General features: G+C 35.3%; 3 protein-coding genes across 8 annotated transcripts; all 3 read right to left on the bottom strand.

The window, feature by feature from the left end:
• Positions 1-395: 395 nt before the first annotated feature.
• On the bottom strand, positions 396-6,509 carry LOC140838535 (GDSL esterase/lipase At4g10955-like). Its single transcript, XM_073204919.1, has 2 exons — positions 6,061-6,509; positions 396-1,522 (listed from the first exon to the last, which is right to left on the bottom strand). Exons 1-2 carry the CDS (start codon positions 6,216-6,218, stop codon positions 550-552), a joined length of 1,131 nt encoding a protein of 376 aa, XP_073061020.1. The 5' UTR covers positions 6,219-6,509; the 3' UTR covers positions 396-549.
• Positions 6,510-6,905: 396 nt separating this feature from the next.
• LOC140838534 (cytochrome b561 domain-containing protein At4g18260-like) lies at positions 6,906-9,159 on the bottom strand. Of its 2 annotated transcripts, XM_073204918.1 has the most exons (5): positions 8,638-9,159; positions 8,233-8,412; positions 7,949-8,110; positions 7,407-7,555; positions 6,906-7,336 (listed from the first exon to the last, which is right to left on the bottom strand). In XM_073204918.1, the coding sequence occupies exons 2-5, from the start codon at positions 8,371-8,373 to the stop codon at positions 7,036-7,038; spliced, it is 753 nt and encodes a 250-aa protein (XP_073061019.1). In that variant the 5' UTR covers positions 8,374-8,412; positions 8,638-9,159; the 3' UTR covers positions 6,906-7,035. The 2 variants fall into 2 exon arrangements, with proteins under 2 accessions (XP_073061019.1, XP_073061017.1); XM_073204916.1 differs by lacking the exon at positions 8,638-9,159 and having other exon boundaries at positions 8,233-8,595.
• Positions 9,160-10,283: 1,124 nt separating this feature from the next.
• On the bottom strand, positions 10,284-14,575 carry LOC140838532 (3-hydroxyisobutyryl-CoA hydrolase-like protein 5). Of its 5 annotated transcripts, XR_012119611.1 has the most exons (17): positions 14,414-14,575; positions 13,702-13,746; positions 13,449-13,532; positions 13,293-13,361; positions 13,147-13,210; positions 12,963-13,036; positions 12,784-12,867; positions 12,450-12,534; positions 12,121-12,206; positions 11,743-11,864; positions 11,600-11,666; positions 11,423-11,521; positions 11,230-11,331; positions 11,089-11,130; positions 10,940-10,970; positions 10,697-10,803; positions 10,284-10,595 (listed from the first exon to the last, which is right to left on the bottom strand). XR_012119611.1 is itself a non-coding variant. In XM_073204912.1 (16 exons), the coding sequence occupies exons 2-16, from the start codon at positions 13,732-13,734 to the stop codon at positions 10,550-10,552; spliced, it is 1,164 nt and encodes a 387-aa protein (XP_073061013.1). In that variant the 5' UTR covers positions 13,735-13,746; positions 14,414-14,574; the 3' UTR covers positions 10,284-10,549. The 5 variants fall into 5 exon arrangements, 4 of the variants coding, with proteins under 4 accessions (XP_073061013.1, XP_073061014.1, XP_073061015.1 ...); XM_073204912.1 differs by lacking the exon at positions 10,940-10,970 and having other exon boundaries at positions 14,414-14,574; XM_073204913.1 differs by lacking the exon at positions 10,940-10,970 and having other exon boundaries at positions 14,438-14,541.
• Positions 14,576-15,084: the final 509 nt, after the last annotated feature.

Genomic DNA, 15,084 nt, shown 5'->3' with positions numbered 1-15,084 from the left:
GGCCTAAATTAAAGAGAATAATTCTTCATTTTTTTAATTGATAAAATTCACTCACTCATGCTGTCTCTTCCATTAAAATTTTCAAAAGTAAAATATGAATTGCCCATAACGGGTGAGCTTGAATGCTAAAAGTATTTAACTGAAAGAAATATTTTTCAAGTGGAAAATTTGAGAGTATTTTTTGAACATATGTTAATGTGTATTTTTAATATTTTTAAAAGACCAGATAAACATTACTTTATAAGCGTAAACTTATTTTCAAAGAGAGACTACATGTGCCATTGTGTGCGCTACTTGGCCAAAGGAAACCAACTCCAATGTACAGCCCACCATTCATACATTTAAAGGGCAAAAATGAATTGGAAACAAACTCAGACAAAGAAAGAAACAACGCATGGATTGAAAACAAGGACAAATAGGAATCATCGCAACAAAATAAGATATATGAGAGGGTTGTTATTTTTTTTGTCCCTTCAACTTTCGAAGGAACTCATATGCTGATTTTTTGTCATAAAAAAAGAAGAAAAGCATGACTGAATTTTCTCCTTATCAAGCCTTGCTCGGGGATCGTTCTGCAGGCGGGAGGCTATACAAAGATTTCAACTGTCTGCTAATCAGTTTACTGTTATTCAGAGCCGTTTGCATTTCCAAGTCATCTGACCACCATTGCTCCAAACCGTGCGCCTCAAGAAACTTTTGCTTGCCCTTTGACAGCACAAAAAGCTTGGCAGCACAGGATTCGTTTTTTGGTTTTGTATTCTCTTTCTCCGCCAAGCTGTCTTCTCTGCCATCTGGATCGGCATAATAGCAACAGATATAATCGCTATTATTTACATACAGATGCGGTATCCACTGCTTTAATCCTAAGGTTACAGACTTCGAGCCATCATCACCAGTAGCCTGAATTTCAGTACTAGAAGGGATTATTGACTTGACTCTATTCCACATAATCCCTGCTTTTTCTCCCATGTTTCTTAGACTTGAAACCAGTGAAACTGAGGGGGGATTAAACAAATGTGCCTCCACGAATATCCCTTCTTTGGCTAGTGCTTTTCCGACTTGAAGAGCAAAACCGGCTCCCAGAGAATGGCCCGAAATGCATATATTGCTGCTACCGTACTTTTCAGATATTGATTTTAGAGCCTTCAAAGCACAACTAAATCTTACGGATCCCTTCAGGCTTTCCCAAGCTAGGAACCGGAGATCATCCTCAATATCCCGTCGAATAGTTGGACTTTTCAGAAGTGTTCCTCTGAGAGCCAAAACAGCCCTTGGCGCACCACTAGGTCTTATAAGCACAAAATCTGTTAATGCTGCAGCCCGATCCCATTCTAGTATGGCACCAAAAATTGATCCATCCCTTTCATCTACGAGAGTCTCAACTAGTTTGTACTTAAAGGGTATCCACCATTTAGGAGCAAGAGCGTTTTCCGTGGTTCTGTTCTCTTGCCTATCGAGTTCAAGCAAGTACACGGCTTGTATAAAGCAGGCAATGACTGTCCTTTTGTAATTACCATCCTTCCTGGTCATGCAATTTTCCGGGATCATATTAGTTTTTTCAACTTTTTACAAAAACAACACATAAAACATTGGGGGAAAATATAGCAGAAAAAAATCTCAGCTGAAATTATATATATGATTCCAAATTTTATAATGTAAGAAATACTTATTTGATACAATTTTCATCAAATGAACATGAAGTTCTTTAGTATGTTTTCTGAAATTTCTCGAAAAAGATTTATATCACCAATAATTTCTTCGGACAAATAATTGCACCAAGGACATGGCCATACATGCAGACCTCAATGAAACTGTTATATTTGATACCTTGAAATTCGAAGATCATCTGCAACAGTTGAGTTAAGGTAAGTGTTGAACAATTTTTCCTTAAGAAAAATTTGCCCACTTGGTGCTTCGGTTTGTGACAATCTCCTCCCAAGATATAACAACTCTTTTTACAAATACATCATAGTAATTTTCAGAGCGCCCTGCGCTGCCCTAGAAATTGTAGCGCGGGTTTCCAACATGAATGAAATTGATGCATGAATGAATGTGATGTCGAAAAGAGAATTTACATGGAAAATTATCGCATCAAGGTATGTGGTTTTTGGCTTTGAACTTTATTTAGCAGAATATTATTGGATTTACTAGGCCACGAAGTGAACTTCTTGAGCTTCTTGGCAGTTTGTGTAAAATCAGACAACATAATCTACACGGTAACTTCTCTGCCATTTTCAATTTGGTTTTTTATCGGTTTTGTAAGCTTTGGCCATGAAACACTTCTTGGTTTCATAAGCGTGTTGAGGCGGCCCGTCATGACACTTACATAGGTGGTCTCCTTTCAAGAGTATGCTACCATATTCCTGCTTTTACAAGCTAAGGAACCATTAGAAGTTCAATACCTAACCTCACTACATTGGTACGTAACAACACTCATCGTCATAGGAATGAGAAAAGAATATACTAATTTTCGAGTGTTTGCTCAGGTTTTCATAATATAGTTGTCCTATTAAAAGAAGATATTGAGATCTCCAATCAACAAGGTTAGGTTTCCACAATGAAAATTTTATTTTGTAGATTTTAAACTCATTCTTCTTTACAAATTATACACTTAATCTCTATCGATGCTTTCATAAACGGATCCGCCAAGTTTTCCTTTAATTTCAAATAGAGATATAAATCTATTGAGATCGGTTGTCGTACTGTATTATGTCTTCGACGAACTACATGACGTTTTCTTCCCTTGGAATTGCCGCTCTTAACTAGTCGACATACTTTCCTTTCTTAAAACCCATTTGCATCCCAATGGCTCGGTACCTGGTGACTTCTTTCCAGTATGGAGCTTCAGGACTAAACAAAGCATCTTGTAAGGTTTTTGGTTAATTTTACAGCATATGGGTGTGGAAATCTGGATCAAAAGACTTCAAGGATCTAACCCTTACTTCGCTCAGGCTACATCAGTTCTAACATTTTTATCGTGTGAAGGTTCAACAATACTTATAAAACCTTCAATTTCTTTTTCTCCTTTTCTTTTGCTAGAGTTTTCTTCTTTTCTTTTTCAAAAGATACTGCATTCTTAGACTCAATTTTATCATGCCTACACTCATTTCAAAATTTTCAGACTTGTGTACTATGAATCTACAGGCATTGCTGTTTATATGCATATCCAATGATGGTCCAATTATGACTTGATAAAGCTTTGGTATTTCAACCTTGGCCAGACACCCTCACATTTTCAAGTATTTGTAGGAAGATTTACTGGTTTTTCCATAATTCATATGGCATATTGTGGGGGATTTGAGGTCAACAAGTCGATTTTCAACTTTGGTTCTATATGTTTTGGAAATACACTTTGGTCATTTTTGCTTCAACACATATTTCATATTTGTGTGTTGGATCGATATTACATTTAGGCAACAATTCCAAATTCACTAAACGTCACAGAGTATTAAAATTTACATGTCCTAAATGAACATGCCATACATTAAAACACTCAAGCAATTAAATATAACTTTTAGTTTTATTGTCAACATCAATCTCGCAGTGACACACTATTACATTCATTTTTAAGAGGTTATCATCCAAATAGATTTTCCCTACCAAAATGATCATTCTTCGTCAATACAAATTTATTGACTCAAATACAAGCCTAAAACCATGTTGACCAACAACTAATCCGTCATCAGGTTCTTATAATGTCTGGAACATGAAATACCTCAACAATGGTCAGTTCCATTCCTGATGTCATCTTCAAGACCATCTTTTTTTTCTTGCATTTGTTACTTGATTCCAATATGTTTACTTTCGCAGCCATCTTACTTTTCTTGTCTTCCGTTTTACAGTTGTCTTTCTCAATCCCTAGTTGTACAATCAGATCTTCCATTTCCATTTCCTTCCTATTATGCTTCAACTAATTCTTGAAATCCTTCTTCCACATAAGAGGGAGTTTCACAGTCAAAGCAGCAACTTGGAAGGATTCACTTGACTTAGACTCATTTCTTCTGCACGAATCTCGTCCAAAAGTAGTTGTATTTTTTGCACTTGACTCGCCACATATTTGGAGTCCACTATCTTGAAATCCAAGAAGCATTCAGTAATGAACTTTTTAAGGCCATCATCTATAGCCTTATACTTTTTTCAATACTTTTTTTCAAACATTTCATAGTTCCTTCGCAGTTTTGACTTGACAGTACTCATTGTAAAGTGCATTATCAAGTCCATTCAGAATGCATTTTCTGTATAGAATGTCACTTTGATTCCATGCATCCAGTGCAACCCCTCACTTGACTTGTACTCATTTCCTCTACATGAATCTCATGCAAAAGTACTTGTATTTCTTGCCCTTGACTCGCCATAGATTTGGAGTCTACTATCTTGAAATCCAAGAAGCATCCAATAATGAACTTTTTAATGCCAACATCTTCAGCCTTATACTTCTTTTCAAGCATTTCCCTAGTTCTTTCGCGGTTTTGACTTGACAATACATATTGTAAACTGCATTATCAAGTCCATTCAGAATGTCTTTTCTGCATAGAAAGTCACTTTGATCCAATACATCCAGTGCAACCCATCTTATCAGGGTCGACCTCTTTCCTACAATGGTGGGAGGATCCTCCTTTAAAAATCTTACCAAACTCAGTGTGGTTAGGTAGAACAATAAGTTTTGTTGCCACCTTTAAAATCTGCACCACAAAATTTCTTTGGTTTTTCTCCTCGTGCGATTGGAATAGTTGTCGTCGAAGATGGCAATGAATCTACTACAGTTGAATTGATGTAATTGTTGAACACTTTCTCCTTACAAAGAATTTGTCCCACCTTGATGTTCCAAATGAGCCTCGATGCTCTATTTAATGATTTCAATCTGTAAGAACACGTCAGTAACCATTTGAGGTGTCTCTTAGACCAAAGGACATGAAAGAACCATCATATGACACCATTAGGATGAAAAGGTGTCTGAAAACTCAAAAAATGAACATGCTTGTTCATGAATCCGATTTCCGGGTGTCCCAGAGATGCCTTCACTGCCTGGAAAAATCCAGGCAGTGCCAAGAGCGCCCCGCGCTGCCCTTGCTGCCTGGAAATTCCAGGAAGCACTTGCAGTGTGGGTTCCCCCTCCGGTGAAGTTGTTTCGAGTTTTTTGCTTAATTTTCCATTCATTAAGCTCAAATATAGAACAGAAACAAATAAAAACTTGGAGATCATTAGTCATTTGTGGAAGAAAAATTGCAATATCATTAGTCATTTGTGGAAGAAACAATCCACTAGTGTAGTTGAACAAAATAGTAAAGTCTGATCCCAATAAACAAATAAACTGAAACTCCATAAAGAAAAAAACTTCACAGCAGGAGTATCATTTCATTGATGACATGCTTTTTCTTGTTCTGATTGAGTCATATTTGCTACAGTCAGAATTGTGTATTTGGAGCACTTAAACAAACAAAAAGAATTGTTTGCAAAGATGTAGATTTACATTGACAACAAACAAAAAGTAAATGTACATTCCAAGTTCGCATATCAGTTCAATCGTCCTCGAATTCGAAACTTGCATGGTTAAGGGAAAGAGTCCGACCAACAAAATCATCCTTTATTCTAGTTTAGATTATTAATTTTAGAGTGTGATCACACAGATACGGCGATAACAACTACAATCAGAGTAAAGATTCAAATTCATTGGAGACCACATGCAGTAAAAGATAATCAATCTCGACCTTTCTCATATATCAACAGAATCAACTCAGACTAGTTCTTTTCCTAACTCCAACAAAATTCAAGCTTCTGTTCACATTTAAACAACTAAAATAAAAACACCATACTCAAAATCCTCACTCGAGTAAAGAAAAGATAATACTTGAAACGAGGCTGAAGTAGGTAGAATGCATTCTCATGTAAACCCCAAAAGTCCAAGATTAGGTTAAGAACCAGCTGTTCCACAAAAAAACATGTGTTCTCATACAAGGACGCAAACCCAGTTACTTCTGCGAAAGTAACTTCCCCAAAAGTACAGTACCAAAAATCTCAAAACCGAGGGGACCAAAAAAAAGGAGGAAAATGAACACTGACCAATTGGAACTGATGAGATCTCTCCAGTTAATGGAAGGAACGTTGCGAGGACCAGACACATGAAACGCATACGGGTGTTGATTTTGAGTGGCGAGCTCTGTTTCCATCACCTGCAGAATCTCACTCTTCGTCTCCTCCTCCGACTCCCGCTTCCCCATTTCCGCTCTTAAATTGACAAAACCCTCCTCAAACTTCGACTACAAAGTACGCAGAAGAGATGCCAAGAATCTTCAAGGAAGAGATGGATAAAGGAAAGTGGGGATGGCTTTTGGGCTTGTCAAGAATTTGCTGCCTTTGTTATGGAATATGATTCCAAGAGAAAAATCTGGGATTTAAATTCGTTTGATTTAGAATAAATCTAACGTTAATGGTTACAGCTAATTTTTTGAAAACGGCCTGCTTTTGGTTTTCTGGTTTTTTGGTGTCGGCTTCCTTACAACGGTCATAAGTTGACTTCACACAGCCAATTTGATATCATCAAGCAAGTAAATAATTGACTCAGGTTTAAACTCGGTCCCACCTTCAAGATTTTTTATTTTTTATTTTTAAATAAAAAAAAGCTTCATTGAGAATTTGGAAACAATGGAAATTGTTGATTTATAAGTGAAAATGTGAAATAAATAATAATTTGGTCATTTGAGATGTAAAAATCGAATACAAATTTTGGAAATACATAAATAGAGTTTTAAAACGTTGAGTTTTTTACTTATATAATTTTTACAAGTGTTGATGGTCTTGAATTTAAAAATGGATTTGGGTTTAGTCCAAAATTTGAACTTTCCAGTTAAGCAAGAATCAACATGTTTGGCCAGTGTAGGGGTGTATGGGAGTAATGATAGTTCCTGTAGGTCTACCATCTTTCTTTTTTTAATATATAAATAAATAAAATATATTACTCAATCGAAGTTGATAAATTTCTGAATGGAGTAGAGGAATCATATCTGTACAAGTATATTGATCAATAAATTAAATAAGTCAGCTATTTTCTTCTTTCCTCTGGCATCTTGGAGACATCTCTTGATCAGTAGGCTGTGTAGGCTCATTTCCTAAAATCACACCTTGTTTCTGTGCGTAGTGCCACTTTTCTTGAAGAAAGTAGAGGAAGAGTATGAATGAGATCTCCACCGCGAAAATAACAGTCCAAACCTTAACGTTTTTCGATGTCCGTTTATGGTAGGCTTGTAATCCCGTGTATATGTTGATGACTCCGAGTAAAGAAACTGCTACTCCTACCAGCCAGTGAAAAAGAAACCAAATGCTTCTTCCTTTGCTTCCCCTGCACACAAAGAACTCTCAGTTTATGCTTAAGTAATTCTGACTATAAATTTCAAGAGTGAAACCTTTACCTATGTGGCCTTAACATGCCAATCAATGTTTGTAACCATATGACACCATAAATGGCTAGGCCTATTATCTGGTGATCGTTGCTGAAAGAATTTTCGAAGTATATTATTGACAGTACTGCTGCTGCCGTTGCAAGGAGGACTGCGACAACCTTCAGATGAACCCGAATCGTTTTATATTTACAGACAAAAACAGGTGTTAGTTACCAAACCATTATGATATCGTCAGATCAGTCGGTCTCATTGTTGAAAGAAACTAGCTTTGGAAGCTTTTAGCAGCTTATCGATAATATATTTGATTTAAATGTTTTCCTTTCTTGCTAAGTATTCATAATTATTAGAACGGCTAAGTTATTATCATGATTTTATTTTTATTCCAACTAACAAAGTTCTTGATGAAAATGATACATTAATACAACACTGTGGAGATATTGTATGTTTCGCAATGGCTAACAGGAGAAAAAAGGCCATCTTTCATAATGTTTCCTGTCAATTTGCAACTAATGTTGCAAAACAGGATGGATTTGAGAATTTGAAGAACTTACCTGTGTAATAGCATGAATGTAAAGTATAATTCTTTGCTTTCTCAGGGATTCTCTTCTGTTTGACATCCTCTTAATAAGTATCGCAACCGGCATAAGAAAACCAACTGAAGCCCAGAGTAGGAATCCATGAAGTTTGATTTGAAAGGATAGTCGAGGAGTTATCTGACACCGTATACCGAGTCGACCAATTCATCAAAAAACAGTAGATCGTGATGTATACATATGCAAAGTAACGATTGTGCTGTTTCCTTAAATAAAAATTAGCTGCAGAAGTGCCACACTACCTCAGGAATCTTGTGTTTGTTACTCGAATGAACGTTTTCTTTTCTCTTGAGATCATTAGCTGAGACGATAGACAGTAGGAGACTAAGTACAAAAATACCTGCAGGAAATGCGAAACGCACCAGCTTCTGTGTAGATATCATAGTTCAATCTTGATTTGGACGGTCCTTTTTCTTAAAATCCTACGAGAACAAGAAAGAAGCATATATGAGGAAATGCGAAAAGAGGAAACCAGCTGAAAAAGCACTTTCATCTTCTCTCTTTTGAATTGATAAATATTATCTGTATATGGTGGCATGGAACATTGTTTTTTGCTATGAAAATCCCTTTCTTTCCCTCATATTCTTTCTACTTATGGAACAGAATTTTATTAGCGCTTGTTTATGTGAAAAAAGGTAGCGCATTACCCTTAGATCTTTATTATCCTCCTCCTTCGATCTTTCGGCTTGTAAAGCAAAAGTATAATGGTAAGAGGAATATTTTTACGGTGAGAGTATTGCATTGAGTCCATATCTTTCTCAGTGGAATATATAGGAGAAGCTTAGGAATTGGGATATTGTTCAAATTTCAACATGATGGCGTCTTTTTCTTACAGGCTTTTGGGTTTTAACGGAGGTATGAAAATGTCAACTTATATTGTCTGCACACTATCATACAGACAATAGAGACAGTGTTTTCTGCAGCTCCAATAAGAATTACAGACTATAATAGCAACTGCACAATAATAGTACATTACGTGTATATGCCCTTTGGAAGATGGAGCATCTTTGCTCGGACAGCAACTAAAAATTTTGATCAGTCCGGGAGCGAAAAATGATACAAGATACAAAGATTTGCGTTTGAACTTGAAAAAACATGACATGATATACGAATGTGCATATTACTTTGGGAATCTTATTGCTTCATCCCAAGTTACATACAATCTTACTTTTGATCTATATTACAGTCTTTGGGATCCCATGGTAATAATGGTTCCTAACTAACACAGCTCAGAAAGGGAGAAATAAGAGGATAATCTAGGAAGATAGGTGGAGCCTGACATTGTATTATATTCCCATGCAACTTTTTGTTGTGGGAAATCAATTAGCCAATTTAAAGTTCAAAAAGCAAGAGATGGTCCCTGTTTCCACTGAATATGTCAAATATTGAGGTTGAGCTTCAATTGTGAAATCTCGCCTCCACTCAAATACGTTCTTGCTTTTTTGGTGTTTTCATCGTAAGTTGTAAATCTTGGACTCATTATCTCATGTATGCAGATCCAATGATTAAACCCCATTGACTTGTTATCATATTCAAATAAAAAAAAAAATACATTTGCTGATATTTGCAGACGTACTGTTAATTGTGATTTAAAATACATCCATGATTTGGGTCATTTTTTTTATTCAAATTGCTTTTCTAATCAAATTTAGCATCCAAATCAAATCCTTCAATTTAAGCGCAACCTATTTTTACCACACCAAATCAAGCTTTTAATACCCATTGTATTGGGATGTAATCACCAAATTCAATATAAAAAAACTACAAAATAATGTGTAAATTAAATGATCAATTTTATTGATAATCTGTGTAATTAATTCTCATGCTAAAATAAAAGCAATTACTTCAGTCAGACTTGAAATCAACTATCTCAAAATCAAAATGAATCAATATGCTCACGGTTGAATATCGTAATCCAAAATTATTTTAGAAAATATCAATGCTAAGAAGGTTTGACATGAATTTTATGCGACTAATTCCACATGAAAATTTTTCTTTGATAATAAAAGTATTTCTTTTTTTCAAAATGACCATTATTGAAGCTGTTGGCTTGAAAAAATTTGCCCAGTATCAAATGCTCATGGTCAAGACAACAATCATCAACGTTGGAAAATAATTTATACCGTAAGGAATTTATCAAATAATTTAGTAATTCTTTCAAGCACTGGTTGGTTGTTCAGATGCAATGACGATTAATGTATAACGTGAGGATGATAAATCAATATATATAATTACATGACGTGAGGATGATAAATCAATATATATAATTACAAAACATCGGATGAAACAAGGATGCAAAATAACTTAATGTTTTATCATTAACATTCAACGATGTGTTATTTGACATTGACAGTGAATACATCAGATTCACACTGAAATCTAGTTAAATTTACTCAAGATAATTTGAGTATTGGATCCATATCGACATATGTTTGAATGACTCTAAACAAATAACCATTTCTTTTATTGAGCCACTCTCAAACTTTTAAATTTCTTAGAATTTATCAGTTTCCTCACATTCAAAATTCAAAGAAGCAAAGCCAGTGACTAAGTTGTCATTTACACAGAATTTGCATAGGCTGAACCTTCATATTTTCCTTGCCACCTGTGAATATTTAAAAAATCCAATAGTATAAAAAAGTTTGGTTAATTGTAAAAGCTTGTGGGAAGGGGAAGTGAAAGGGAAAGCAATAAGCAGCCACCAACCTGCAGTCCTCTTCATTTGGAATCTTGAGCTCTAGATCCTCTTTAAACGGCAGAAACACCTCATTGATTTTGTCAATGTTTATAGCTTCAAGATTTGAGGGCTCCCACTGCAGTTGTTTTGAGAAAATAAGGTGGTGGGTAAGGGAGACGAGACACCAATTGATGTTCTTGATAGTTTTATTCGGAAGTTCAATTCTATAGGTTCACATACTCACAACTACAAATGTAATTTTTCTTCTTCACCTGTTTGATTACACCAAGCATGAACCATGACCTGATTGACCATGCAAGGCGTACGACATATAATGAACAATTGAAAATCTAGAAAAAGATTTAAACTACAAATGTTTGGTGCTATACGTTCATATAGAGAGAGATACAGAGAGGCGTACTTTTGGGGCGTTGTCCTTGTCAATTGTGAGAGCTCTGATACCCTTCGTAGAAGAAAAGTTTAAAAAAAGGGGCTCGTTTAGATACTCCTAAAACTAATGGAGTACACTTCATATCAGGAGAAGTTGCTTTGTGAATCATACCTCGTAAACATCACCAGATATCATGATCCTAAGAATATTCATTGTGATTCTGAACTCTTTCTTCAGGCATTCAGCCAGTGATTGCTTCCTTCCTTCGCGAATCTACAGATTTTCACAATCACCGTGAGTGGACAAGATTTAGAACTGTTCCCAATCATATTGCTGCAGAATTAAGGTTTGGCAGAATCATTACCGACTGTAGTGTTATCTTTAAAGAGGTTGGGGATGATCTCTTTAAGCTTTTGAGGAACAGAGCTATCCAACCACTCCCCTCTTTGCTTGCTTCAACTTCCTAAACATGTATACGTAGATCACTTAGGCATTAAAGATTTTAGAAAAAGCTATATAAATTGGAAAATAAATCACTTACAAGTGAAACTATGATCTCCTCCACTGACTCTTTAGAAAAACACTGATCAATGACTTGGAGTCTTGCACTACATAGGAACCAACTCGTAAATTTGGAGACCTTTCAAAAATAGAAAAATAATCTCCAGTGTTTGTTATCATTACTTGTTCAGGATACTGTTTTCATCAATCTGACAGGTGATACTCCATTCATCGATGACAGTTTTAACAGCATTCTCTTCCCCAGTATTCAAACCGATCAGGCATTTCTCTAGCTCAGGTAATTTCTAAGCAAAAAATGGCATGTATAAAGTTAATACAAAGATATGGTGTGAAAAATCTTCATGTACGGCATCACCAGTACCTCAAAATCAATAGGGTGCAGTTCTAAATTGGATATTCGAGTTTTTATCAGAGAATTAGCTGAATTTCGAATATGAGGCAACATTCCATCCAACGAGAATGTAGGCCCAGAGGTGTGACAAAAGGTATTGAAACCCTTGCCTAACACTACGGAAGCATATAAAAACATGAAGATCTTACCTCAGACGGCACAAAATGAGTTGCCAAACCTGCTGCAACCAATTCTTTACCACTCAGCCTTGCCCCAGTCAAGCCTAAAAATTCGCCTACATGTACACATACATATTAGCCACTCATTTGAGCACTGTCGGAGCTAAGCGGTGGCCGATAAGGCTGTCACCCTCCTCCATCCCTAATTTTGTATTTTCATACAAATAGAGTATGTTTTTCTACATAAATATAAAAATAAAAACTTAATTATGTCCACTTATTTGTAAGAAGAATTTAGTTGAGTAATAAGCATGGAAATACGACTTCTTTTTTTCATTTTTGCCTGCAATATGGCTTACCTAAATGCCCCTGAAGGCGGGGAAGCATGTATGAAAATCCACAGTCTGTATGAAAGCCTATGCTTGCTTCTGGAGTTGCGAAAACCTATTTCAAACACATACGAAGTCAAACCACAATGACTCAATGAGGAGCAGACCCAGGAAAATGGAGACAGAGAAAGACAAGTAGAGAGAGCGATTTAATGTACTTCGTGGTGGTGAAACTTGCATTAAAAAACCATATATGAATTTTAAGTTTTTTTCCTGTGAGGGAACACTCTTTCTCTTACTGAGCACCTCCTTGGACTCAATATATCAGAACCTAGAGATAAAACCATGGGATACAGGTACTCACAGTTTTTTCCGTGACAACAGAGAACTTCATCGGGACCATGAAGGATGCGCCTCCACCCATGGAAATTCCATCAACTAAAGCGACCTTGCAACACCAAAAACCCGAGCTCTACATCACAAACTCTGCTAATAAACTAAAAATAGGATATTGTTTTGTTAATAGATAACACATGTTAATACCAGTGTTTTCTTGTATGTATGGATATGATAGCAAAGCCAGTACATCCTGTAAACTACTTCAACACAAGGGTCCTCTGAGAGCAAAAGGAAAAAGAAAAAAATGTCACAAGTAAAATTTTAGTGGTCTCAAAGCTACAAAAGGCAAGAATCATATTCTCTTATGAATTATAATGGATCCACCTACTTGAAATCCTTCCATCGTAGAACATTTTCAAATCCCCACCAGCGGAAAAAGCACGACCAGATCCCTGAAAAACATGAGAAACTTTAAAAATGCATTCAAATTCTTGAATTAAGTTAGACATCCTCTGAGACCACTCTGAACTTAACCCTGAATAGTACAAGCGCTGCCGTATCATCTTTCTCCCATTTTTCCAGAAACTTAGCCAGCGAAGCAACCTAATAATAACCAAGATATTTCTTCATCAACTTTTAAAAAAATAAAATATTTGAGTTGTTAAAGAGAACCTAATGCTTTGAAGATACCATCTCGGAAGAAATGACGTTCAATCGACGTGGTTGATTCAAGGTAATCAATCTTACGCGATCAGTTTCCTCAGTAAGAACAACCTAGCAACCAATTCAATCACTGGTAGATTATTGAATTTGGAGGCATGATATTAACAACTAATTAATGTACTAAACTGAAAGCGAAATTACTGGTACGAGATACACAGAGTCAATGAATCAGATTTATTTATTTTACAATCTGAGAGCTGAAGCTTAGACTGAAAATTACCTCTTCACCTGCCTTCACAATTTCTTGTGCCATCTGTAGCCTCAGCTGAAAGAGATAACCAACAAGAAAAAACCAACAAACATTAGAAGCTGACAGAATGAAATTCAGACAAAGCTGCCGTAAAATGAGGGCAAGAACTAACCCGCAATAGCAACTACGAGATTCAGGGTGGTAGTTTATACAGGGATGATAGTTGATTTAATGATTAGACAAAGCTTTTCAGTGTACCCTCTGATTAGATTTGGGTTTACATTTTTTTTTTTTTGATAGGAAACATAGATTTGGGTTTATATTAACTTATCACATATACATTCTTACAATAAAATATTTTCACATCTTTTCAGTATTCAAAACTATCATCTCTAACAATGTTACTCTATTGCATAAATTCTTAAGCTAAATTGGGCAAACGATAAACTCCTTGCGACACGATTACATCCATTCAAGACAAGTACATATACTCTTCGACAATATTCCAGTACAGGCCTACAACCCAGAACAGATAATGAGCAAAAACTATGTAAACGAAGGAACCCATTCAAGAACGCCAAAAGCAAACAACCAATGAAATAACTACCAAATTATTCCGCTAATCAAGAAAACGCGATCCATTTTCTCGAAATACATCGAGCATGAAAACCACACGCATAAAATAAAAAGAACAGCTTTAAAAAAACCGTAATTTCAACTGCAATTAGAAAGTTTGAGTTACCAGTTGCCAGCAAGAAGAGGTTACTCTTTGGCTTGTCGTTCCTCTCTTCAATGAAAAAGTTCGGTGACCACATTAGGTGGGGTATCATTTTAATGGAATTTGAGTCGAGAGAAGATCGACCAACCCCCTAAATCTGTTTGGTAGGTAAGGCCAACCAAAACATCAAACACTGGCTTTTCAAAAATGTACTCATTTTAAAATTTTTATTTTTTAAAAATAAAATTAAACATCGTACACGTGCATGATATCAATTATATTATAAAAATTTTAAATTTTTTTCAAATTAGACGATTTATAAGAACTTGTATAAATTATTTCAAAATTGTTTTCTAAAATTAAAATTCGAGCAGTTGATTTAATGTTATATAATAAATTGTAATGAACATAATATATACAAAAAAATGAATTGAAACAAATTTTAAAAAATATATATATTCAAACAGCACGTATAATGTAGAATAACGTAAAAATCAATCAAATTATGGATTTTATCAATATATAAATCATAATTTACTTAATTAAAGCACACCGAAGACAAATAATTATCAATTTAAAATCCTCATGATTAACACATAAAAACAATATCAAAACAAATGAGATAATAATAGTGATAGTAAAATATAACTCATAATATTTAATTTAATCCCCTACGGAATTTTTTATCTTTTATT

Source organism: Primulina eburnea, chromosome 8 (genome assembly GCF_022965805.1).
Source record: "Primulina eburnea isolate SZY01 chromosome 8, ASM2296580v1, whole genome shotgun sequence".
NCBI lineage: Eukaryota > Viridiplantae > Streptophyta > Magnoliopsida > Lamiales > Gesneriaceae > Primulina > Primulina eburnea.
Note: the sequence above shows the minus strand (reverse complement) of the source record. Positions and strands in the feature narration are given on the sequence as shown.